The sequence below is a fragment of the Pleurodeles waltl genome, chromosome 8 (assembly GCF_031143425.1).
Source record: "Pleurodeles waltl isolate 20211129_DDA chromosome 8, aPleWal1.hap1.20221129, whole genome shotgun sequence".
Taxonomy (NCBI): domain Eukaryota; kingdom Metazoa; phylum Chordata; class Amphibia; order Caudata; family Salamandridae; genus Pleurodeles; species Pleurodeles waltl.
The window spans coordinates 197,826,427-197,852,664 of NC_090447.1; the positions used below are offsets into that span (position 1 = coordinate 197,826,427).

The following is a 26,238-nucleotide window of genomic DNA, read 5'->3' on the forward strand; positions in this document are numbered from 1 at the left end:
CTCTACACCTGTGCAGTGTATTTTTGTGGTGTTTTCACTGTGTTACTATATGATTTATTGCACAAATACTTCACACATTGCCTTTAAGTTAAGTCTGACTGCTCAGTGCCAAGCTACCAGAGGGTGGAAACAGGATAATTTGGCTTGTGTTGTGACCTACCCTGACTAGGACTGTGGTCCCTATTTGTTTGGCCAAGGGTCTATACCTATGCCAACTAGAGAACCCATTTCTAACAAATGGTATGACAATATATTTAAAAATTCAAAAGAAAAAGGTCACCGCATATATATTAAAACATGACAAAGATCTGGGTATGTGGGTTTATGCTATAGTTTATAAGAACATATAAATAGAAGTTAAAAAACTATTAAACATTCTATGAATATTTCAGCACAACATACATGTGTATTTCTGGCCATGTTAATTTTACACACACACACACATTATTATATATATATATATATATATATATATATATATATATATATATATATATATATATATATATATATATATATATACACACACACATATATATATATCTTGTATACAAATATAACTATCTATCTATCTATTAGGTGTATGCATTTATCTAGAAAAATAAAAACAAATAATAATTACACCTCTGCCTTTCCCTCCACTCTGACTCATCCAAAACCTTTCTGACTACATTTGAATCAAACATGCTTTCCAAATCCTTCTCCCTTTCCATCCCATTCATCCAACTTACAGGCGCACATGTCCACCAGTCCCCTAACATCTAACATCTTCCTTTTACTAATACTCTTCAATTAATCTATCTCTACTGAAATGCCTTCAGTAAATGCACGAGATGTCAAGAGCACTCACCTAAATTTAACGCATCCTACAAGGAAAAGGAAGCATATATTAAACATCTACTAACTATTTTCTTCTAACAGTGGGTTATGGAGTAGCGTGCATATATTAAACCTCTACTATTTACTTCTAACAGTGGGTTACAGAGTAGCATGCTGCCACCCACAAAGTGCTTTAATGTCTCGTCAATGGTAAAAAACACTATGGTAAATACAATATACAATTACAATAAATAATATTGTATCAGCAAACCAGCACCTTGCTGGTCTGGTTTGTGCTGTATAAAACTATAATTAAAAAAATGAATAATAATTAATAGTGCTGCATTCACATGTAAAAGATACCCTGGTTCAAGTCTAATGCATGATTTACTTGTCTTAGTGTCTTCATAGTCTTACTTATTTAAATGATACTTATTCCAAGATCAACTCACCAGACACTCCAGTTGTCTAAATTGAGAACCAAACAATGACAGTCTGACCTAGGCGTGTTATAATGCTGTAAGGCGTGCTTTTCCTCAGAATTTCGGTCACAGCCCTGCAGTTGTAATAAATACCACAAAATACGTTAAAAACTTTCAAACAAATTTTAAACTATGACTGAACAGTATTAAATCATTACTTGTTTTAAGCTTAATACATTATCAAATAACTATGTTGAATAAATGTTTCCTGCAAATTAGATAATATAAAGACAATAAAATGAATATTTTTGGTTACTTTAGTCACAATAACAAAGAATGGTGCCCATATGCACTTTACATACTAAGATACACTACCCCTCCCACCATGGTAGGCCAACCTCAAATCCCCCCCAAGTGAATACACGTTCCTACTCAAGCTCCCCTCTAAGGCTTCATGGCCTGTCAATATCATTTTAAGACAAGCCAAACACTTACCAATCAAACATCCAACACCTCCAAAGTGACTGTACAATTTACCCTCATGCTAAAACTGTGTACCACGGAAGCACTCAGAACAAATTAAGTGGTCCATTTTGCATCTCCCTCAGTTAGAAAATTGCTCCCCTTTTACTTTGTATGAGCAAAATAGCAGGGGACTTTGCAAAGCAATTCTAGAAAATAGAATCCACTGAGAGGTTGATAAAACACTTCCACCTCTAAAAAAGTGCTGTGCTATAGCGGAACCACCTACCTCACTCTCTCAAAAGACCTACCAATAGACTACAGCATAACAGAAATGAAGTGGCAAGAAAAACAAGGAGGATTCAATCATCCGCATGACTGAGTTTAAGAGATAAAAAAAAAAAACCTGTACTCAAAAAAGACAATGAAAGGAGCAACCTAATTGAAAAGTACACTACAATGGCTACTAACAGTACTAACTACTACTACTAACTTTACTAACACTGACTAATAACACCAATTAGGTGACAATCCATGATCAGACGCTGCATACACAACTGTAGATCAGCGACACAACACAGTTTAGAAAAAGTTGACTTGATCACTGAATAAAACCTGACCCGATATTCTTAACAGAAACATGAATAAATCATTCTTCTCAACCAACAGTTGAAGTACTGGTCCAACTAGGCTACTGCATTTTCCGCCTTGACAGAATCAACATGATTGGGGACACAGCTGCAGTCATACACAGAACTGACAAAGAAGGCAGGCCTTTAAAGGAAGAAAACACAAGGTCTTGGAATGCTTATCAATGGAATAACAAGCAATCGACCCAACGCTACCAAACTCATGCAAGTTAACACCCCCAGGAAATAATTTTGTTGACCAACTTATCGAATTCCTCTTGGCATACATGATCCAATTGCACCACAATATTTTCCTTCGAGATTTCAACTTGCACTGGGGCAACCAAAAGTACTCTCCAGTCACTCTTATCCGTATTCAGGACAACAATCACATTTAGGTTTTAAACTCTCCAGCCACATGAAATGCAACATACTTGATCTCCCGCACCGCAAGAGGGAATATGAAAGAGCAACTTCATCATCCCTGTAGACTGGTAAGAGCACTCATTCATCTAATTTCCACTGATCTTGTCTAAAATAATCTCCAGTCAAACAAAATAACAAAAACAGTGGGTCAGAGTCCTGAAGGACCTTAAAAAAAGATCAGTTTCATTCATAGTAACCACTGTTCTAAAAGCCACTGCAATAGCTCAATAGGTGTAGTGAACCAACTTTGTAAACAATAATGTCATAAACATGAAAGAAATCTTCACAATGTAAACAAAAAAAAGCTAAGTGGTTTTTAAAACGACTCAATGGAAAAAATATGGCTAAGTGGAATGGAGAGTATCTGGTGTCCATACCCTTCCACTTTAAAGCTACCATAATTCAACAAAGGAGAAATACATTCAAGAAACACATTGTTGAAGCCCAATTAGACCAGACTAAGAGCCGCCTGAACAATGTTTCTAAATCATGCAACAATCCACAAATGTAACTCAAACTGTGACAACAGATCCCTCCAAAGGAAAATGTGAGCAATTTGTCATTTTCTTAAGGCAAACAAATTAACAAAAAAAGCATGATGAGAAGCACAAAACTATCACCCAAACTCAAGGGCAACCTAGCCAACATTTGATAAAATCACCCAAGATGACCCAATTAAAATCATTGCTAAAACTGGCCCCTCAACACATCATGCCAATCCCTTCCCCCTGCCTTTCTCTAATGAAAGATCAGGAATGCTCAAAGTGACTCTCACACACAGCTCCCTAATCCACTGTAAAGTTCTAGTTTACCCCACGCCATGCTAAATAACTCCTATTCTACAATAGCAGAGGTGGATCCAGAAGACCTCAACAATTTCCATTCAATAACCAACCTACATTTCCTGACCAACGTTCTAGAAAGCTGTGTATATTCTCAACTCAAATAATACTGAATGACACTGGCTATTAGACAATCCACAGTCTGATTTTAGAGGCGGTCACAGCACAGAAAACGTAATCCTAAAATAATGGACAATGGCCTTCACAAACAAAACAATAACATTTGCCTTCTCATCCTCCTTGAACGATCTGTAGTGTATGACACGGACAAATAGAGTTCACTCTTGAAAACACTCAAAGAAAGATTTGGTTTCTAGTGTCAAGTTGGCACATTCAAAATCCCCCACACACAAGGTGTAACCCGAAGGCTCAATCCTCTCAAGCCCATTCTTTAACATTTACAAGAACCCCCCCTCACAATTTCAATCAAATCAAGAGGCATCAAATAACTCATAAGAGACCACAATTTTTAAAGAAAGTAATTTTTAAAGAAAGCAAGCACTACTTCTATCAAGACTAGATTACAGGAAAGCCACACTAGTATGGATATATTTGAGACATTTCACTGATGCATAAGCATCTGAGATGGTTCTCTTTTAAAGCACAGAGCATATTCAAATTCATCTGCATAATCTGCACAGTAATTTAGAAAGACACCCTCAACTACCCGGCATGAAAAGTGCAGATGTCAGAAGGCTGACGTCACTTGAGGAGTTATGACAATCACTTCCTGGAAACCCCAAAGTTGAAAAAATGCAAATCACTGAACCAATTATTGTCTGTCAGTGCTTCTAGAAAATGGAACTTCACTCCCCCAAACATTAGAACCATCCCACAAATGATTTTAAAAAAGATTTTAAAAAAAAACACATTTTTCAACAACATTTCAAAAGCTAATCTGCATAGCTGGCTCAGAAACATGGAGCTCATGTTTCGAGTTGGTGTGGCATTTCCAAATGTGGGTTGGGTGCTTGTGTTGGGGTTAGAGGAGGACATGCTTGGACATGCACTGTACCTAACCCAATATTACAGCACCCTGGCAAAAGAACTATGTATTTCAATGTCTTTATAACAAAATCTCAACTCGAAACATTCTGCATGGTGAAAATAACCTGATGAATGGTTGATTGATATATATGCAAAAGAGATGAAGCTACACCGCAATACGGTTCCAAAGGTTGTAAGTTTGGGGAGACTGAGAAGAGCCACAGCCAATGGAACAGAGGTCGAAAGGGAAAGCGTAGAAACGCCAGAGAATGTCTCTGACTCATGAAGAAGCAGCACAAGCTTTTACAGTCTTTTTGTTTTTAAGTACTTCTCGAAGGATGTTTTCATATAAATGTCAACAATACCAGATAAAATATAAACATAATAACATATATGATTGGAAGTGCCATTTATAGGTAGCATATATATTACAAGGTAAATATTTTGTAAGGCACTTGGGGACCACCTACAGAGATTCAAAGGACAATGTGGTAGGGATTTGAGTCCCATCATTTGAATTACCAAGTTTATTCATGGTGACAGATGATCAACTATGGACATAAGTGCGTTAACAAACATTCTCCAGTCGATCACACCGTTATTTTATTTTTTCATTCCTAGTACGACTCATTCATGATGCTCTTCTGTACATCTTCCAACTAGTTCTCTGTTTTCAGAGTTTAACCACTGATTTCCACTTTAGAGCTTTGCCAGAATTAAGGCAAGTTTTGCTACTACAGGGAGTGCAGAATTATTAGGCAAATGAGTATTTTGACCACATCATCCTCTTTATGCATGTTGTCTTACTCCAAGCTGTATAGGCTCGAAAGCCTACTACCAATTAAGCATATTAGGTGATGTGCATCTCTGTAATGAGAAGGGGTGTGGTCTAATGACATCAACACCCCATATCAGGTGTGCATAATTATTAGGCAACTTCCTTTCCTTTGGCAAAATGGGTCAAAAGAAGGACTTGACAGGCTCAGAAAAGTCAAAAATAGTGAGATATCTTGCAGAGGGATGCAGCACTCTTAAAATTGCAAAGCTTCTGAAGCGTGATCATCGAACAATCAAGCGTTTCATTCAAAATAGTCAACAGGGTCGCAAGAAGCGTGTGGAAAAACCAAGGTGCAAAATAACTGCCCATGAACTGAGAAAAGTCAAGCGTGCAGCTGCCACGATGCCACTTGCCACCAGTTTGGCCATATTTCAGAGCTGCAACATCACTGGAGTGCCCAAAAGCACAAGGTGTGCAATACTCAGAGACATGGCCAAGGTAAGAAAGGCTGAAAGACGACCACCACTGAACAAGACACACAAGCTGAAACGTCAAGACTGGGCCAAGAAATATCTCAAGACTGATTTTTCTAAGGTTTTATGGACTGATGAAATGAGAGTGAGTCTTGATGGGCCAGATGGATGGGCCCGTGGCTGGATTGGTAAAGGGCAGAGAGCTCCAGTCCGACTCAGACGCCAGCAAGGTGGAGGTGGAGTACTGGTTTGGGCTGGTATCATCAAAGATGAGCTTGTGGGGCCTTTTCGGGTTGAGGATGGAGTCAAGCTCAACTCCCAGTCCTACTGCCAGTTCCTGGAAGACACCTTCTTCAAGCAGTGGTACAGGAAGAAGTCTGTATCCTTCAAGAAAAACATGATTTTCATGCAGGACAATGCTCCATCACACGCGTCCAAGTACTCCACAGCGTGGCTGGCAAGAAAGGGTATAAAAGAAGGAAATCTAATGACATGGCCTCCTTGTTCACCTGATCTGAACCCCATTGAGAACCTGTGGTCCATCATCAAATGTGAGATTTACAAGGAGGGAAAACAGTACACCTCTCTGAACAGTGTCTGGGAGGCTGTGGTTGCTGCTGCACGCAATGTTGATGGTGAACAGATCAAAACACTGACAGAATCCATGGATGGCAGGCTTTTGAGTGTCCTTGCAAAGAAAGGTGGCTATATTGGTCACTGATTTGTTTTTGTTTTGTTTTTGAATGTCAGAAATGTATATTTGTGAATGTTGAGATGTTATATTGGTTTCACTGGTAATAATAAATAATTGAAATGGGTATATATTTTTTGTTGTTAAGTTGCCTAATAATTATGCACAGTAATAGTCACCTGCACACACAGATATCCCCCTAACATAGCTAAAACTAAAAACAAACTGAAAACTACTTCCAAAAATATTCAGCTTTGATATTGATGAGTTTTTTGGGTTCATTGAGAACATGGTTGTTGTTCAATAATAAAATTAATCCTCAAAAATACAACTTGCCTAATAATTCTGCACTCCCTGTATTTGTTTCATTTTGTTTTGAGGGTTTGTATGAGGTACAATTGAGAGTAATGTTTAAATCTTTAAACAACAGAGTTAGATACACAGTAAATGTTGCATAGTTGTGAAGGAGATGGAAAAAAACTACTGCCTAAACTACCATATATAGGTCATCTATCAGTCTCAACAACATAATCTTAGGTAAAATGGGATCCATGAACGTCTGTTAAACTGCGCCAATCTGAATGTAGAGCTAATTGAAATCTCTGACATATGGAACAGACAAGTTCAATTCCTTGTCCTAATCACTAGTAGTTTCACTCCACTCTTAATCATGATGTCTTCATAAGTCTCTGATTTCACTTCAGGATGTGAAACACAGTTGTCAGAGTGGCGGATATCCCAAGACCTTGACCTGAAATCAAGTCTTTTGCTGTTTTGAGAAGACTGCCAGAGACTAAACTGGCCCATTGAGATCAGGTGTATATCCTGTGCCTCAAAAGTAATAAACTTTGAATTCACAGAGGTCCCATGTTGTCGTAGAGTTGCCATCCATCAAGGTAATAAAGTCCAGGTTTTCAGCTGTTTATCGAAAGCTGTGAAGTCCCCATAATGGAGGCAACCTCCAGCGACCCCACTTTGTGATGTCAGTCTACCTAAAAATGGTGAATAATATCCAGTTCCTTAAGGTCACCCTCAGGGGAGATTCTCATGTGCACCAGGACAACAGTGGAGGTGGAGCAATATCACCATACTTGCCAGAACAATCCTGTCCCCCAATAACAAGGGATACTTTACCTATTAGAAAACAGTTTTCCTTAGGTTTGTAACTTAGCAGTTCAAAGCAACCTATCCATATGCCCCAGTACCCAGACAATGTTATCGACAGGGGAAGATAACCAATTCCAAATTAATACTAAAACCAAGTACTGATTCAAAGTCTTTCACTACAAACCCTGAAGGGTACTTGAAATATTCCAACAGGTTGTCTATATTTTTCTATGCCAGCAATGTGCTCCCTGTCACAATAAGCAGTACATATTTCCCACCCTCCCTTCTCCACTATGCAGAAAGACAGGCTGCAGACAATGGAGGTGATCCACTGCAAAATTGAAAAGGAGTGAAAGTAAGCATCCCCGTCCTCTACACTTTCCAACTGACTGTCTGAAATTATTGTAAGAAGGTCAGTGACCACTTGAAGCTTGTACAATAGTATTTTACTAACAATACTGGCATCCATCTTAAGCATGCATAGTCTGTGGAGGTTTCTATAAGGCTGTAGAACTATTACTACCATACTCATAGGCTGAAGCAATATGCCTGCCTCAGATATCTACTCTGACTCCTACAATAAACAATCCACAAAAGTGATGATGTATGTGAAATAAACCTCCACGGCATGTTTGTCACTCATATAGGCTTTCTAGTGGCCTTCACTTTGATAGGAACAACAATTACCTCACTAGCCAGTGTGTTTTGCATGCAGACATTGGCGTAGTCAAGTTAACCAACCAGCAGTGCATACCTATCAAACAAATCAAGTGATGATTGAGAAATTGAAAATAGATACCAGGATAATCCACTTACCCACCCCTTGAAGCATGTATACTAAGATGTGGGATAAAAGTGTTCTCTCTATATCTTTTCCCTATTTTTCTTCTTCACAATTTTGGTTTCCTGCAGGAACTGTTTGTATCCCATGATGTATAAAGTAATATCCAGAGCATCAACTTCTAGCGTAAACTGACATTCCTGGTGAAGAACTTAACATACTAGCCATAAAAATGGCAAGTGAAGGAGTACAGTGGACAAAAAGTGACATAAGTATATGTGTATTAATACGCTAAAACTCTGAAAATGTAATATGTGTCAATATGCTCCCTTTAGTGTCACCTGTCTCTGCACTAAAACACCAAGCAACACTCCTTGACCAATGAAATACAGGAAACAGCAATGATTCACTAATAGGCACAGCATAACACACCACTCTCCTTGCTTCCCACCTCAGAATATGCATCAACACACAGCACAGCAAGAACCATAATCACTCAAAAGGGACAAAGAAAAGTGAATACAAAGAAAACCATAATAACCAAGGGCAATGTTTCAGGCCTCTCCCTATCTTGGAATATGCATGTATGTGCTATGAAACACCCATCACAGAAACAGCTCGGAGAGGCAACATATCACCACAATACCATCACCCAGTAGAGGCAATAAGCATATCTACTTTAATATCCTAGCTCAACCTTCCTCCCCAAACGCTTGTGCAGAACTGTGCAAAGCAGCCCCACTGGGTAGGTTTTTCCCTGCAGCACAGTGACACATATCATGTGGCCACTGCTAGCCCTTGAATAAAGCTTGTTAATGATGCTGTGATATTCAAGTGGCATGACAATAAAGCTCCCATGGATTTTGCGGTCTCTTGTCTGTTTTTAAACTTTTTCTAGTTGGGAGTCTACCTCTGGGACAAAAAGTTGTTCTCCGTCAAACGGGACACTAAGTAGGTGTTGTTGCACTTCCGGCCTGAACCCAGAGGTGTGTAGTCAGTCATGCCAGCCTAGGAGTAGAATGTATTCCTCTCACAGCAGTGTCAGCGCTATCTAAGGCACAAAGTATAGTTGCACTGGAGACTTGTCTACCCTCTATAACCAGATACTCCACCCTTTTCCTGTATTGTTCCAGGAGATATTGTATTGGGCTTTCCATATTGTCCCGGGTCACCCTATTATATCTAGATAGGAGGCCTACAGAATTAGCTATGCGTCAATCACTGGCATGTCCCACTGCCACTCTTTTCCTTGGCACATCTATGCACTTACTTTCTTTATCTGGAGGAGGTGTGTCTCCTGTACTTTGGGACGCAACTCTCTTCCTTGCTGTTGCTACCACTAGGGAAGCAGCTTTTGGATGTACCCTGATATAAAGTGGGCCGGGATGAAGCTTGTACTTACTCTCAATACCTGGCATTCGGACTCTAGGCTTGACCGGGTCTTTAAAGATCTCTGTGGAGACCTTGAACATGGACCCTATCATCATAGGTACTGCACCAAGTGCTTGGTCTTGCAAAGTGTCTTCTACCAGAAAATCTGATTCTTCCTCATTGGTATGAATCTGTACCTTGCGATATTCAGCCACTCCCAGAATAACACTATGGTATGAGGAGTTATCATCCGGAAGTGATGCTTTTGCTGGAATTGGCAGTTCAATGTCTGGGTCTGGCAATACTATATCGTATGCATCACATTGCTCTGTGCTTTGGGGAGGGTCTCCTGGTGAGTCTTTGTCATGTGAGTAATGACTAGGGCACCCTATAGATGCCTCTGCTGAGTGCATGGAAGATGGTGATGTCGGCTGTGGAGATGGAATGAGGTCAAGTGGCATTAGGCTAGTGGCTTTATGCTGCATGTTTTTCCGCTTTGGAAGAGGATGTTGGGAGGGTGGTGGAGTATCCTGTCTTTTCTGTTTATGAATCTTCTCAGGCAAATGTTCCTCTCCAATAGGGCACTACTTGTGCCTGAAGTTCATAAAGGTTTTCAAATACGTTGCCCTCTGACTCAGAAATCGTTAGTAGCCGTCTTCTGCGCCATGTGTGCCCGTTTGTTTGTTCCCATACTCTCTTGGCGGACTGGAGGTAGACTTCGAAGCCATCAATGCCGGTGCCTTTTTCAAAATCAAAGTGTGGATTTGCTCTGAGACTTTTTTGCGGAACCAATGTGTGTTTTCGCTCCAATGAGGTGTCGACCCCGTACACGTGCTCACTTCCAATGGCGACGTCGATGACAAAGGAAGGTAAGGTGTGGGGTCACTACTGGCGTCATAGGTTGTGCATATACCGATGGCTTGGTTTGCATCAAGTACTGCTGTGTGTCATCTCCATGCCTGTGCCTGTGGCCTGGGAACTGATCAGGATTGAGTATAGTCTTTTCCTTTCTCGACTCCAAAGCGCACACTCTTGGCCAGAACCAGAAGGATGTGGCGCACCCAGGTGATGTTGGAAGGGCTATGGGTTTACTTTCTTTGTGTGTGGGAGGGGACTTGTGAGTTTTGTGTACTCATAGCCCTTGGCGGTGTACTCATCCTGGGCTCCGACCTCAATGATGTCTGTCCTTGTGGTGGTTCCACTACCAACATGATCGATTCCTCATCCTCTTCGTGTTGGCTGGACTCAATGGAAGTGACGTAAATTGGGCTGCACAAAATGGTGGCCCCTTCTATTATAACATCACCTTCTTCTTCGTTGTCAATCTGTAGGTGTTGTTCGTCATTTGGCAAGAATTCAGCTTCCAGTGCCATCTCCATGTTATGGGCTAGATGACGGTCCCATCTTGTGCGAAGGGTCTTTTTATTTTTTAACAGGCCACAGGCTGTGCAATCCTGCTCTATATGCCCCGGCGACAAGCAGAGGTTAAAGACTTCATGCTTGTCTGAGTATGCATATTTAGCCACACATTGAAGGCATTTCTGAAAAAGTCTATTCTTTTCCGTTGCTGAACATTCTCAATGGATCCTGGAAAGAAGCTGTGGTGTTGAAGTCGACTGAAACCCAGATGATGGCTGAAAACCTTGACCCAACAACTGGCAATGACTAGGCGAAGATGGTACCATTGAGTAGAGGCGGCTACGAGCCCATTAAGTGGTGTGAAGGCGTCAAAGATGCACAGAGCTCTAGCACAATCCGTCCGAACCAGATGGTGGAAAAAGCAATCTAACAATGGAGCCGTTGAACATGAGCATACACTCAAAGAGGAGAAACTCAATGTAGGAAGTTGGCTCTATATATACTATTTCAAAGTAAGAAATTGTAGGAAGTTGGCTCTGTATATACTATTTCAGAGTAAGAAATAGTGTGCACAGAGTCCAAGGGTTCCCCTTAGAGGTAAGATAGCGGCAAAAGTAGATCATTCTAATGCTCTATTTTGTGGTAGTGTGGTTGAGCAGTAGACTTATCAGAGGGTAGTGTTAAGCATTCGTTGTACACACACAGGCAATAAATGAGGAACACACACTCAAAGACTTACTTCAGGTCAATAGGTTTTTATATTGAAAATATCTTTTCTTACTTTATTTTAAGAACCACAGGTTCAAGATTCACAGTTAATACTTTAAATGTAAGGTACCTCACTTAGGTACTTTAGGAACTTTGAATGAAAGCAATATCACATACAGTCTCTGAAAAAATGGCAATAAGCTATTTTCAAAGTGAGCACAGTGCAAAAATCAACATTTCCTGGGGGAGGTAAGTAAAGGTTAGTTTTGGAGGTAAGTAAAACACTTACAAGTCTCAAGTTTGGGTCATAGGCAACACACCGTTGGGGGTTCAAGGCAACCCCAAAGTTACCACACCAGCAGCTCAGGGCCAGTCAGATGAGGAGGTCAAAGAGGTGCCCAAAACACATAGGCGCCTATGGGGAACAGGGGTGCTCCGGTTCCAGTCTGCTGGCAGGTAAGTACCTGCGTCCTCGGGGGGCAGACCAGGGGGTTTTGTAGAGCACCGGGGGGGATACAAGAAGGCACACAAAGTACACCCTCAGCGGCACAGGGGCAGCCAGGTGCAGTGAGCAAAGCAGGCATCGTGTTTCAGGTAGGAATCAATGGAGGGACCCGGGGCTCACTCTAGCGGTGCAGGCAGGCACGGGGGGGGCTTCTCGGGACAGCCACCCCCTGGGTTAGGCAGAGGGTCGCCTGGGGGTCACTCCTGCGTTGAAGTTCGGTTCCTTCAGGTCCTGGGGGCTGCGGGTGCAGTGTTGGTTCCAGGGTCGGGTCCCTTGTTACAAGCAGTCGCCGTCAGGGGGAGTCTCTGGATTCTCTCTGCAGGCGTCGCTGTGGGGGCTCAGGATGGTCGTCACTGGTTACTCACGGCCTCGCAGTCACTGGGGAGTCCTCCCTGTGGTGTTTGTTCTCTGGATCTCGAGCCGGGGGCGTCGGGTGCAGAGTGTGAAGTCTCACGCTTCCGGCGGGAAACTTGCAGTCTTTGAAAGTTGTTTCTTTGTTGCAAAGAAGTAGCTGGTTTTGAACAGGGAAGCTGTTCACTGGAGTTTCTTGGTCCTTTAGTCCAGGCCAGACCTCTGAAGCTTCAGAGGTCGCTGGTCCCTGTCGGATGCGTCGCTGGAGCAGGAGACAGGCCGGTAAGGCTGGGGCCAAATCAGTTGTCGTCTTCCTCCTTCTTTGCAGGCTTGTAGGTCAGCAGTCCTTCTTCTTTCTTCAGGTTGCAGGAATCTGATTTCCTGGGATCTGGGGTGCCCCTAAATACTGAATTTAGAGGTGTGTTTGGGTCTGGGAGGACCAATGGATACTGTCCTTAAGGGTGGCTACACCCTCTTTGTGCCTAATCCCTGTGAGGAGGGGGGCACATCCTTAATCCTATTGGGGGAATCCTACAAACTCAAGATGGAGGATTTCTCAAGGCTGGGGTCGCCTCAGCTCAGGACACCTTAGGGACTGTCCTGACTGGTGGGTGACTCCTCCTTGTGTTTCTCATTATCTCCTCCAGCCTTGCCACCAAAAGTGGGGGCAGTGGCCGGAGGGGTGGGCATCTCCGCTAGCTGGGATGCCCTGGGGCGCTGTAACAAAGGGGGTGAGCCTTTGAGGCTCACCGCCAGGTGTTACAGTTCCTGCAGGGGGAGGTGAGAAGCACCTCCACCCAGTACAGGCTTTGTTCCTGGCCACAGAGTGACAAAGGCACTCTCCCCATGTGGCCAGCAACATGTCTGGTGTGTGTCAGGCTGGCAGGTACTGGTCAGCCTACACTAGAAGTTGGGTATGCATTCGGGGGCATCTCTAAGATGCCCTCTGGGTGTATTTTACAATAAATTGCACACTGGAATCAGTGTGCATTTATTGTGCTGAGAAGTTTGATACCAAGCTTCCCAGTTTTCAGTGTAGCCATTATGGAATTGTGGAGTTCGTGTTTGACAAACTCCCAGACCATATACTCTTACGGCTACTCTGCACTTACAATGTCTAAGGTTTTGCTTAGACACTGTAGGGGCATAGTGCTCATGCACATATGCCCTCACCTGTGGTATAGTGCACCCTGCCTTAGGGCTTTAAGGCCTGCTAGAGTGGTGACTCACCTATGCCACAGGAAGTGTGAGGTTGGCATGGCACTCTGAGGGGAGTGCCATGTCGACTTAGTCATTTTCTCCCCACCAGCACACACAAGCTGTGAGGCAGTGTGCATGTGCTGAGTGAGGGGTCCCCAGGGTGACATAAGACATGCTGCAGCCCTTAGAGACCTTCCCTGGCATTAGGGTCCTTGGTACCAGGGGTACCAGTTACACAGGACTTACCTGAGTGTCAGAGTTGTGCCAATTGTGGAGACAAAGGTACAGTTTAGGGAAAGAACACTGGTGCTGGGGCCTGGTTAGCAGGGTCCCAGCACACTTTCAAATCATAACTTAGCATCAGCAAAGGCAAAAGGTTAGGGGGCAACCATGCCAAGGAGGTTATTTCCTCACACTCAACATCACGTCAGCAATGAAAACAAGCATTTTTAATGCAACGGGGCTCGCATTTGCTCGAGTTGGAGCTATTTACATTGTAAAGTCCTAACCTAACTTTACTTGCCACACAAATTAAAAGAAAAAAAAACACAGCGGGATCGCACTATGTAAAATGCAGCACGATCGTGCTGAAATTGAAAACGAAAAAACGGAGTGCGATCGCGCTATGTAAACCCCAGTGCGAACGCGCTGCAGGGAAAATTAACAGATAAAGTAGTCCAGAAACTAGGCTCAAAACCGAGTAGTTTCCCGGTGCTGTGTAGGCGGGCTAAACACCGGAAAAGGCATGACTTATGCATGCCTTTCACAAATGAAAGCAAGCAGATTTTAAAGAGCAGGCCCGGGAACCAATGAAAGAGACTGACGTGACCTGGGCGTGGTTTGAAGCCCAAAGAGAGATAACTTTATGGAAGGAGCGCTTTGTGCTCGCCCATAAAAACACTTCCTCAATAGAAAAACACGTTGTAAAGTCCAAGCCCAACACTAGATGGCAGGAGTGTGCACAGCATGTGTATCTGCAGCCAAAACGTGCTACAAATGTATGTTTGCTCATTGCTTATACTCTATTGAACACATACATGTATCTTCAATGTGATGTTACTGAGCTTATTTCTAATGTAATGTACTTCCATTCCTATACTTCATCTCAAACCGATGATGGCCGGGAAGGAAAGTTTCATTGGAAAAAGATTCAAGAGTCTGGCAAACAGGCACAGTGTCACAGAGTAGTTTGAGCAAAAAGACACTGCTGTAAAAACAATAATATTCTTTCCCAAACCACAAGGACTGCTGAGGGACTGTGAGAAAAACAATACATTCCATGCGTGTCAAGAACACAAGTAAATTATCCTGGTTATTATTTACTTCTCACTTCATAAATTTGGACAAATTACTTATCTCGGTGTCTGCATTACACAAAAAGAGATTAGACGGAAATTTGGATTAACAGGCTAGGTTGTACATTTCATAATGTTGTTAATTTGCACTTGTATGAGATATTTATAGGTTAAGGATTTCTAGTGTGTCTTCACACAAATAAGGAAATAAAAAGTAAACTGCGATCAGTCTTCAATCTTTACAAGAAATATGTAGCAAACAAAAGCTAAATAATATAACGTATTTAGCTGATCAAGTAATCTATGTTCTATATGTATAATTAGTTATAGAAATTAACATAAACATTGCGTACCCGGTGGCCACATTTTAGACAAAGCCATATGGAGGGAGCTTCCACCGTTTCCTCCTCCATGTCCTTCTCTTTTGCCTTATTGTCTGTTTGGCAATCCTGGCAAGTGTCCCATGGGGCCTCTGGTAATGACTTTTTAAGATTTCCTTGTTCCAGGCCTTTCCGAAGATGGATACATGTTTGTTCTGTAAAAGAAAAAAATATATCCATAATACAGATATGACAAAGAGCTAAGATGTTCCAGGGTGGAAATAAGAAAAGGGGTTAAATCTTCAGCCTGATGAAATCAAAGAGCACTATGTTTTATATTAATCTAAAAAGATAAAGGAGGCAAGAATCACACAATTTCACTTATTTAGTTTCAGGTAATGCTCCACCTCTTCATATGAGTTTTCAATCACTTTATACTAGAGGATAGCTAATATGAACGGCTAATTTAAGGATGCATGCTCTTCAGATCACTCTCTGTATGTAATGGTACAGAGGGGGGTCTAGAATCCTGTGCAGAATATTAGGGAGTGTTTCGGAGTTTGAGTAGCTGAAGATAGAGGTTTCAAAGGAGGGAGCAATGTGTGTGTAGTATCTCCCACTAAAATGCTCTGCCTTACACACGATTATGCTATTTTGATTCTACAGCATACATTCATACCCAGATTGGCATCCCTCGGGAATCTGCCACAGCATAGTGGATTGTCAATTTAAAGAATAACTATGCTGTGAACCTTTACCCTGAAGTTGAGATGGGTTTCAAGGATTAGGAGCACTAGAGATATAGCTCCATAGATGAGCGACCAGAAAGGAGAATGCACATGCACCATAAGGAACTTTGGTACTTGCAGGGTGTTTGAACAGAGACATTTGTTCTCTAAAGGGTGACTACTGAAATCTGTTGGACAAGATTATTCTGTGAGGTGCGGTGGGGAAACGTGTGTCAAGGGAAGTATCAGTCAGGTACAATCTCTGCATGCCTACCTGCGGGAATACTGCAACTCTTAGACCACAACCTGGTACATGACAATCAGTACTTACGGATTATCAGGTTGGACTCACATGTGTACTCCAGTTTGCCTGGTATACATCATTGATGTGCTCAAAACTGAGCCCATCCAGTGCGTTAGCAAGCGTGACCTTTGCTAAACAGAAAACATGTTTGCCTCAGAATCATCTTAGGATTTATACAGTAAGGATTCCCATGCATAGCTATATGACACTATTTTTTTCATTAAATGCTGTTAGATCTCAGAACGCCCAGCTTGTGAAACACTACTGCTTCTTTTATGGAGCAGCCAATAATAAATATTTTGGCGTTGTTTAAATGCCTGGTCAAAGATATGACACTGGACTACATTCATATTCTGTTAAAACATTAGGTCCCTCTATACTCACTACTAAAGAGTTTTGCAGTATTACCATTTCTTTTACCAAAGAGGCAAACTGAATTAAAGTGATTCCAACCAACTTAAAGTACTTGACAACCGCTACGACATGAAAGAATGTTATAAAGCATTCTCTCAGTCCAAATAATCGCTCGAACAGTGCTCCAGGAAATTCAGCGATTACTTGAGATTTTAGGATGAGTTTCTCTTTAAGCCAGATGTGACGAAGTAAAAAGGTTGGTTGATCTCGATTTTGGCTACTAAATATAAGCATCAACAATGTGCATGCTGGTTACCTTTCTCAGCATCAGTATAATCCTCAGTGCATTCCGTAATACATGCCCATGCATAATGCTTGCTACTGCCATATAACTAATTGTAAGTGTAGTATGTGCATATTCATGTATGCTAATAAAAAATGCAAAACAAGTTTAAACAGGAAGCAGCAGACTTCAATTGTTTAACAAAAGATCAGCAGGATTATTTACGTCTACGAAGTGCTATCAGCATAGTGCTGAATAAAAGGCCTTGTGCTGCCAGTAAACAAATTCAACAACTCTATATTGAGGTTCAAGAGCAAAGAGCGAGATGAGGGATGGAAGATTAAAGCCTTTAGTAATATCAGAAAGTATTGTCATTTGGTAGGAATCTTGAAGGTCTCAACCTGGATGAAGAGGGACTTCCGTCAGCAAGGAAAATACAACTGAAGAAACTTTCCATCGAGTTTCATATGCATGGACGAACAGCAAGCTGATTCCATTATTGACCACACTAAAAGCCATCAAGAGATTAAGATATGCAGAGAACCAACCAACACCTTGAATGAGGATTGTAGGGGAAAATAAATAAAGCCCCACGGCTCCCAATGAAGAATGCAGATGAGACAAAACATACAAATACAAGGAATCAATTTCAGCATTTCAAAATGTTGCTTGATCAAAGTAATGACATTAGAAGTTTTTATAGGATTATTAAAAATGAAATACAAAACTCACCCAAATTAGCTGTAGGGTCACTAGCTTGAGAAACTTTGCTTTTGCTACGCTTCTTGGTCATATTCAGGGTAGCGAGATGTTTCTGCTGCAAGAACTTTTGAAGAAAAACTGTTGTTCACCATGAATAATTCTATTACTTTGTATGAGGCACAACAAACATCGCTAAGGTCCAGTCTGATAAAATACTTACAGAAATTAAAACTAAACTAGATTGTGCATAATACTGACTTATTCAATAATATTTGTTTGCACAAAGAGAAATGTTACCCACAGCATAAACCATAACGATATCTACAGGCTTAGCCTTGGAGGGATGACTTAGCAGACAAGTGGTCACACAAGCTTACAAAATAACAGAAAGTTGTTTGCCTTCAAAAAAAGCACACAAAAAAAACGAACTCTCTCGTAACACCGGACTTTGAATGTTTACATATACCAGCCCATAGAACTCAAGATAGGGCACAAACATGTACAATAACACCATACGAACTTTACATTAGATATTCAGTCACCTTTATGTGGGTCTTCACAATAGATACACCACCCTTTCTGAATTGCCACTGAATCACACATAAATAACCCGCATAAATAAGAAAGGGAACACAAGTGATACAGGACATTTTACCTGCACCCACGTGCGTAAACTGCCCTGGTGAAAGTCAATCCAGAACACCATAGCTTGAATCTCTTGCCTATACACGTGTGAAGTATGCATGTGTCTTACGTAAGTGAGTTCTTCACTACATGTTAAGAATGAAGCATAACCATATGGAAGGGTATGCACAAGATGGTGGTTGCCTTGCTGGCTGTCGTTGGATGCTCGCGGCAAAGACAGCTTGCAGTTACCAGTTGTTTTGAGGCCCTCCCTGAAACTGTAGTTATAGGATGAGTGGAAAAATGATTCCACACCTCCCCTATTGTGCAGCATAGCTTTTTCCTGTTTAGGGAAACCCTCCCATCACTCTATTCTGTGCTGCAGCCTGCAACTAGCAAAGTAAGTTCCCAGAATACATATGATTACAAATACTGAATTTAACTTCTGGCTAAAAGATTTTAGGCATTAAAAAAGGAAACATGGGAGGGTTGGTCTGGGGATCCCATCTTGGCCTCCGAAGTTGGATAAATAATGGCCCCATTCAGACAATAACGTTTACTTCATCTGCACACTTAGAAGACTCAGCAAAATAGTGCAGAAAATAAATTCCTGGGACACTATCTTTGCTGGTAACTGTACTCCCTCAGACTAGGTCCAAGCTTGGATTACCAAAGCTCCTGGTGCTCTAACCATAGTAGCGAAAGAAGACATCCTAGGAGAACTAGTTGAATCACTGAAACAGTTATAGTTCCAAACAAATCAAAGTCTGAAGTTATGATTTGCCCCAAGTCTAGTTTCCAGTTAAAAGAGGTGAAGCCCTTAAGTGTGGCTCCACTTATGTACCCACCACTCTTGGCGGCAACACCAAGTCAGTTGAGATGCAGCCCATTACGTTTGGTAGGCATGCGTAGTGTATGCAGACTGACTGCTATATCTGCCTCCATTACAAGAACTATGATGTCAAAGTCCTTAATGTGTTTTCAGCTGAACTGCGCCCTGATGAGAAACAGATTACAAAATTCCAGCTAGAAGGTGTTATTTAGTTCCTAACTTCATCCTCGGGCGGTATGCAGCTTTTTCCACGCATCCATTACCACACAGTGTTTACCATGCAGCAAGGTATAGATAACAGACGTTTACCTTTACCACACAATACTTAACTATGTAGGTACGTTTTTTTAAATTATATTTTTATATTATTTAAACAAAAAAAAAAGGTTTCGGTGGAGGTAAAGGGAGGTAATAGCGATTTTAGGGTTTAGGAGTGTGTAGTGGTAAAGGGAAGTAAGGGTAATTTTAGGGCGAAGGGAGGGTAGAGGTAAATAAAAGGAATGGCAAAATAGGATTTACGGGAAAAAGATGGGGCTTGAGCGAGTTCACCTCCCAAAATAATACGGGCAGGCCCCCAAAAACACCACAAAAAAGGGGAAGGGTATCAGTTGGTGGGTTTCCACCACAAAACATAAAACTATATATTTACATACACACACAATTATGCATATACTTATGAATATAACATACATATACATTCTATTATATTACAGCACTTACATAGCGCTTCTTACCCCCATATGGGGCGCTGAAGCGCTTGCCGACATGAGTAGCTCCCTAAACCATGTAGGGTGTGTGGGTGGAAGAATGTATTTGTTTTGAACATTTGTGGGAAGAGTTCCCATGTAGTGTGAGATAACCATGAAGGTGCACCTATCGTGTCATGGGATGCAGCACGTAGCAGTGTGTTGGCTGAAAGTGTGAGACAGGCAGTTTTATGGTTATCAGTATGCTGGCAGCTTTGAAAAGCTCTGCAGGTCACTCTATGACATTTCACAATATAGTGTGCATATCTGATTACTGTACTTGCTTGTCCAATCTGGGATCTTGAGTACAGTTGTGGTGCTGAGCTGACATGGTTGAAGGAAGAGAAAAGTGTAGAAATCTGTTGGGATGGACATTTTCATTATTATCCACTATCTGAGTGGCTGTGTGAAATGTTAATAAGTGGTCAGATTGTATAGATAAATTGGACCTGCAGTGAATGGACTATATTAAAGTCTGTCAAAACAGTTCTCTAATCTCTTCAGTTATTTTAGGTCTGTACATTTGATGATGTTTGGCTGTAAAGTGCTGTTGAAGGACCAACCCCATAGCAGATATTTCTTCTGTGAATTTTATAGGCATAAGTTATAATTTGTTGCAGACAGCTGCGTATTATGGTCAGGCCTAAAAAAAACATAAAAATGTTACTAGAACTGCAGGTCGAGTAGCGTGAATAATCTACTCAACCTAACTGTAATGTACAAGACCCAGAAACGGGTCTCAAATTGTGTGACCCTCGGCAAATATTATATTTTACAGTCTCCTTTTTTTTCATTCTCACATGAGTGTACCTTCTAATATGCGAGTTCAGCATTTCTGCTGTAAAGAAATCCTCTTTGGTTAGATTAACTACACTGAACGTTTGCTCCATGTATAATAAATATAGCCCACAAATAGGGTAAACATGTTCCATGCATGACTTGCCTCATATATTACTAATAGCTTTGCCATCAGGGCAGGAGTGTTTCTCAGGTTATGTTTAAACACTCACTTTAAATAAATATATTGCATGATGTGGTAACACACTGTCATTTACAGACAATACATTTCCAAGAAATGTCCAAAAACCTTCCCACTAACTTACAGCTTTACTGATCAAACTATAGTGTATTAACAATAATCTGTAAAAATTGGGTTTCAGAAAGCATTTATCATTTGCACATCACCAAGTAAAGTGTTCTGACTTTTTTTCATCACATAGAAGTACAAAAAAAATGGTCTTTCACAGCTACTGAAATATATTTTGAAATGTCTATAAAGTTGACTGTTATATAAATGTGTGTTAGGAAAAACCTGATACCAAAAGCCTTTCATTTCACATAGATCAGATAGTTCACCTTAGAAAATCCTGGAACTCTACAGTCACAAGGAAAAGTATTTACATTGCAAGAAGACAAACTGACTTTTGACCTCTGTCTCTGAACACAGAGCAAATGTGACAAGAATAAGATTTAAAGGCATTTTAAATGCTAATTCAGTTTCTGCCTGAACAGAACACCTCTTCTTTGCCCACTGGCCAGAAGGGTCGAGTGGAATCTAAAAGTAGCTCGACCTCATAAAATAAAACTCACCATAGCGAGAGATCGAGATTTTTCGAGCCCTGGTGGTCATGGTATTATTGTGGGCCACAGCTGTTATATATGGAGGTTCATAACTATGTTCTCCATTGCAAACCATAGGTCAGCTCTTTCTACTTTACCTGTATAATGAAATCAGCTTGCTGGTTGACTTGTTTGTAATTTGTGGGTTGTGGGTTGTAAGCTGACTATTCCACTTCAGAGTGCGACAGTTTTCTGGACACTGTTGCCGGTGTGCAGGGGGTACAGATAACTAGGAAGTAACCAAGTTTTCAACGGTCTTCAGAAGTGTGTATGTACCTGGGTGCTTCTAATGCTGGCTGGTAGTACGTTCCAGAGCTTGGTTGGTTGTGCTTGGAAAGCAGTGCCTCCTAAAGATTTCTTATGGTAAATTAGTATGATAATAAGTGGTGCAAGCATGGAGAGCAGCGTACTGTTTGGTAACGGCCCTTTTCCTTGGGAGGTTCTGTAGACAATGCAGAGTGCCTTGAAAATTGCCCATTGTAGCTACAGGTAGCCGGTGGAGTGAGTGCAGGAGTGGAGTCAAGCATCTTCTTGGGCGAGGGTGGTGAAGCTGCCTTGCAGCAGCATCTTGGATAAGCTGTAGTTTGTATATAACGGAATACAGGCGCACCAAGGTTTACGCTGTAAGCATAGTCAAGCTTGGAGATTAAGCAGATGAGGATGGCTTGAAGTTATTTCGGTATGCAAGGTATGGGAAGATGCAACATAGTGCTTTCATTGTGTAGAAGACTCTGTGAAGTTGTTAGCATGGGCTATCAAGGATAGGTCAGAATTCATGGTTCCGGCTACTTTTTTTTTTTTTTTTAAACTTCTCTTGATGTTGTCATAGAGGAATTCAAGTTCCTTTATCCATACTGTGGGAGGCTAGTTGTTCTGCCATTTTCCGCATACCATAAACTCTATCTTTGCGATATTGAGCTTTAGATGATTGTTCATTATCCTTGTGTTTATGTCACAAAGACATTCATCGAGTTTTAAATTGGAGAGGACTCCAGGGCTATCCATGTTTAAACCCATTAGGGTGTAATCTGCAGAGTTGTAATAGGTGAGGTTGAATGATTTAATCCGGTTTGGTAAGGGAATGGGTAGATGTTGAAGAATAGGAGTGGATATTATGGACTCCTGAGGAACGCCGCAGAACTTTGTCTCTTCTGTGAGATAAGAAACAATTCATTTTAAAGCATATTCAAGGATTTTGATATTGTGAAGTCTTTGCAGTAGACGGTGGTTGTGCACAGTGTCAAATGCAGCTGATGGATCCAGAAGTAATACGGCAGCTACTCAGTTTTTATCCACTGTGAGTCTGAGATAATCCCAAATGGATATGATGGTCAATTCTGAGCCTCTGCCTGGTCTGAAACCAGACAGCTGGTCTGACGGTAAGCCATAATATTCTGGAAAGTTAGAAAGAGGAGTAAACACGAATTTCTCAAAATAATTTCCTAAAAATGGTCCAATTGATATGGGTCTACAGATTGCTGGGTCAGATGGGTGGAGGCTTTTCTTTCTGAGGAGAGGTCTGATGTATGAAGTTTCAAGCTCAGGTGGAAATGAACCTACTTCTAGGAATTTGTTTCATATGCATCTGGCTACCTCTCCTGCACAGGTTGAGCAAAGGATACCTTTAAATGCATATATAGGTAAATAGAAATATCTCTATATATACGAAGATATGAGAAGACACCACTAAAATGTGAGGTATGCGTTGTAAAACCATGTGTGTTATTATAATGCACTGTAATACTCTCATGGCAAAGGCATTCATGGGTATGAAACATCAGATATTCCCTTGGGGCAGATGATATTTCCAGCCTTAATGGCTTCACACTACATATGAAATGCAAAAACTGACAATGAGGAAATAGCTTCTTTACTTAACAGACTTACAGTGATGGGAAATTAAGCTAGAAGGCATTGAACAATAGAGAAATAAAAAAAAAGTATGACCAATGCAAAAATGCTTTAATTCAAAGTATTTAGGAGTGAACTCAGATGCTGAATGTGATCAGGTAAAGGTAAAACATGTAAAACCCCTGAACCTGTCTTGTCCACTATCTGCTCTTGATCAAGCATCTTTTGAGAGTTTGCATAGGAGAGTGGCACAAGCAAACATGGTTGGCTTTGCTGGCAAACATGATGGGCGATAAGGACAGAGTTGTCAAATGGCAAGGATATGGCAACAAGAATAACAACTTGCCACAGTAATTTATAAGTGGTGATGCACGAGCAATGGCCCATGGAGAATAGATCCTTTTGGAAAGTCACCTACATCAGAATAGGGATGCAGCTGAATGGAGCTCTAGACCAAACCCAAGGAAGAGTGTAAAACTTGAGGGTTGAAGAGCTGCCCCTGCGGATGCTCATCGAAGCAAAAAACTAGGAAAAACAAATGTTGGGGAGGGGTGTTAGTTGGCCACATGAAGTATATCTTCCTGAACGTAAATCCAATACCACAGGCATCTAACCTACTGTTCAGTCTGAATGACGGTTGTCCCACTGGCCACTTAGCAGGTGCAGGACTAAAAAAAAGTATAGAAATGTTACTAGACCTGCAGGTCGAGTAACTTGAATAATCTACTCAAACTAACTGTAATGTACTTGACCCGTAAACGGGTCTCAAATTGTGTGATCCTAGGCAATTAGTTTACAGAGTCGCCTTTTTCTTCATTCTCACACACAAGTGCACCTTCAAATATGTGAGCTCAGCCTTTTGCTGCACAAAAAAAAAAAACTCTTTTGTTTGCTTAAATAGACAACATGTTTGCTCCATGTATAATATGAATCTAGCAAATAGGGGACAAGTTATCCAGGACTTGCCTCTTAGTTTACTAATAGCATTGCCATAAATGCAGGAGTTTTTTTCAGTTTATGTTTAAACACTCACTTTTAATAAATGTATTACTAAAGTATGATGTGGTAGCATACTGTCATTTACAGGCAGTAAATGTCCAAGAAATGTCCTAAAACCTTCCCACTAACTTGCAGCTTTACTAATAGAACTATATAGAGTATTAAAATAATGTGAAAATTAGGTTTCTAAAAACATATTTACCTTTTACACATCACTGAGTACAGAGTTCTGATTAGTTTTCGTCCTTTTAAATTATTTATTTTAATCACAAATAAGTACAAAAAATGGGCTTTCACAACTATTGAAACATGTTTTGAAATTATTGCACAGTTGATATACTGTGGAATTAAAGACTTTATGGTGTCAGGTTTTTCCTCTCAAATAACATTTAAATAACTCTTTTTACAGCAGGTCAGAGAATTTCATCTTAAAAAATCCTGGAACTCTGCAGTGAGAAGGGAATTTATTTGCAAGACAAACTGACTTTTGACCTTCGTCTGTCAACACAGTGCAAGTGTGAAAACATAACGATTTAAAGGGGCCTTTATTGCACCTTTATTTTCTGACTGAACTGAAGACATATTCATTGTCAACTCACCAAAAGGGTCGAAGAGGTCCTAAAAATAGCTTGACCTGATAAAAAAATGACTTGCCATAGGTACATTTTTCAAGGCCTGGGGTGTATTCATTTCTGTGGAAGGCTGTGAGGGGAAGTAGGTATTAACCCTCCTCAAATTCTTCCTAAAAGGATTACCTGTTTTATATATGTCACATAGGTCCCCTCATCTCATTTCATGCATTTGCATATTTGAACATTGAGGCCTCCGGCCTATAGGACATTATTTGTTTCCAGTAGTTGATATACTTATGTTCATTAGCACACACCAATGTGGGTCACATTTATAGTACAATCTAATAGTACGCTTCAAGCTCACATATTCGTTTAAACTGTTGATGATTAGGAGAAAGCATAATGGCTTTAAAATATGCAAGTGAATCCTCACATAATTCCTACCACCTGACATAAGTCATCAATTTATTTTTCTCAAACTAAATAATTTCAGTGGTATAAATCAGCCAATAGCAGCCCTCTCTGCAAGAGCATGACTTCCATTCCAGGATAAGCAGAGAAGTTCCTCACAAAATGCATGAAGGGCATTTTCTCCAAACAATTGTAACAAAGAGCTGTAATTCAGATGTTTCTCTTAGGCTGTGGACTGGAAAATAAAAGTCCATATAAGAAGTAATGGTGACTGTTAGACCGGACAGCCTTCGTGTGGTCTTCCCCCAAACGTTTTGTTTGCTTTGCCTTACTTTTGCTGATTTAATTTTGTTGGCCTTCGGACTCTGGGCACTTTACTACTGCTAACTAGTGCCAAAGTGCATGTTCTCGCTCTCCTAAAATATGTTAACATTGGTATATCCACAAATGGCACATTTAATTTAGCTCCAAGTCCCTAGTAAAGGGCACAATGTGTGCCAAGGGCCTGTAAATTAAATGGGCCTGTCGCATTGATTGTGCCACCCACTTAAATAGCCCTTAAACAGGTCTCAGGCCTGAAACCGCAAAGCCTGTATGTGTAGTTTCACTGCCATGTCGACCTGGCATTTAAAACCCCTTTCCAAGCCTTAAATTCCCCTTTCATTACACATAAGACACCCCTAAGG

General features: G+C 40.9%; 1 protein-coding gene across 3 annotated transcripts in view; it reads right to left on the reverse strand.

The window, feature by feature from the left end:
* The window catches only part of USP16 (ubiquitin specific peptidase 16), a 318,997-nt gene that overhangs the window by 264,732 nt on the left and 28,027 nt on the right, over positions 1 to 26,238 (reverse strand). For all 3 annotated transcript variants that reach the window (XM_069204074.1, XM_069204073.1, XM_069204072.1), the window contains exons 2-4: positions 17,928 to 18,021; positions 15,560 to 15,741; positions 1,272 to 1,375 (exon numbers count right to left, since the gene is read on the reverse strand). In XM_069204074.1, the coding sequence (XP_069060175.1) occupies positions 1,272 to 1,375; positions 15,560 to 15,741; positions 17,928 to 17,988 (347 nt within the window). In that variant the 5' untranslated portion in view covers positions 17,989 to 18,021. The remainder of the gene's footprint in view (positions 1 to 1,271; positions 1,376 to 15,559; positions 15,742 to 17,927; positions 18,022 to 26,238) is intronic.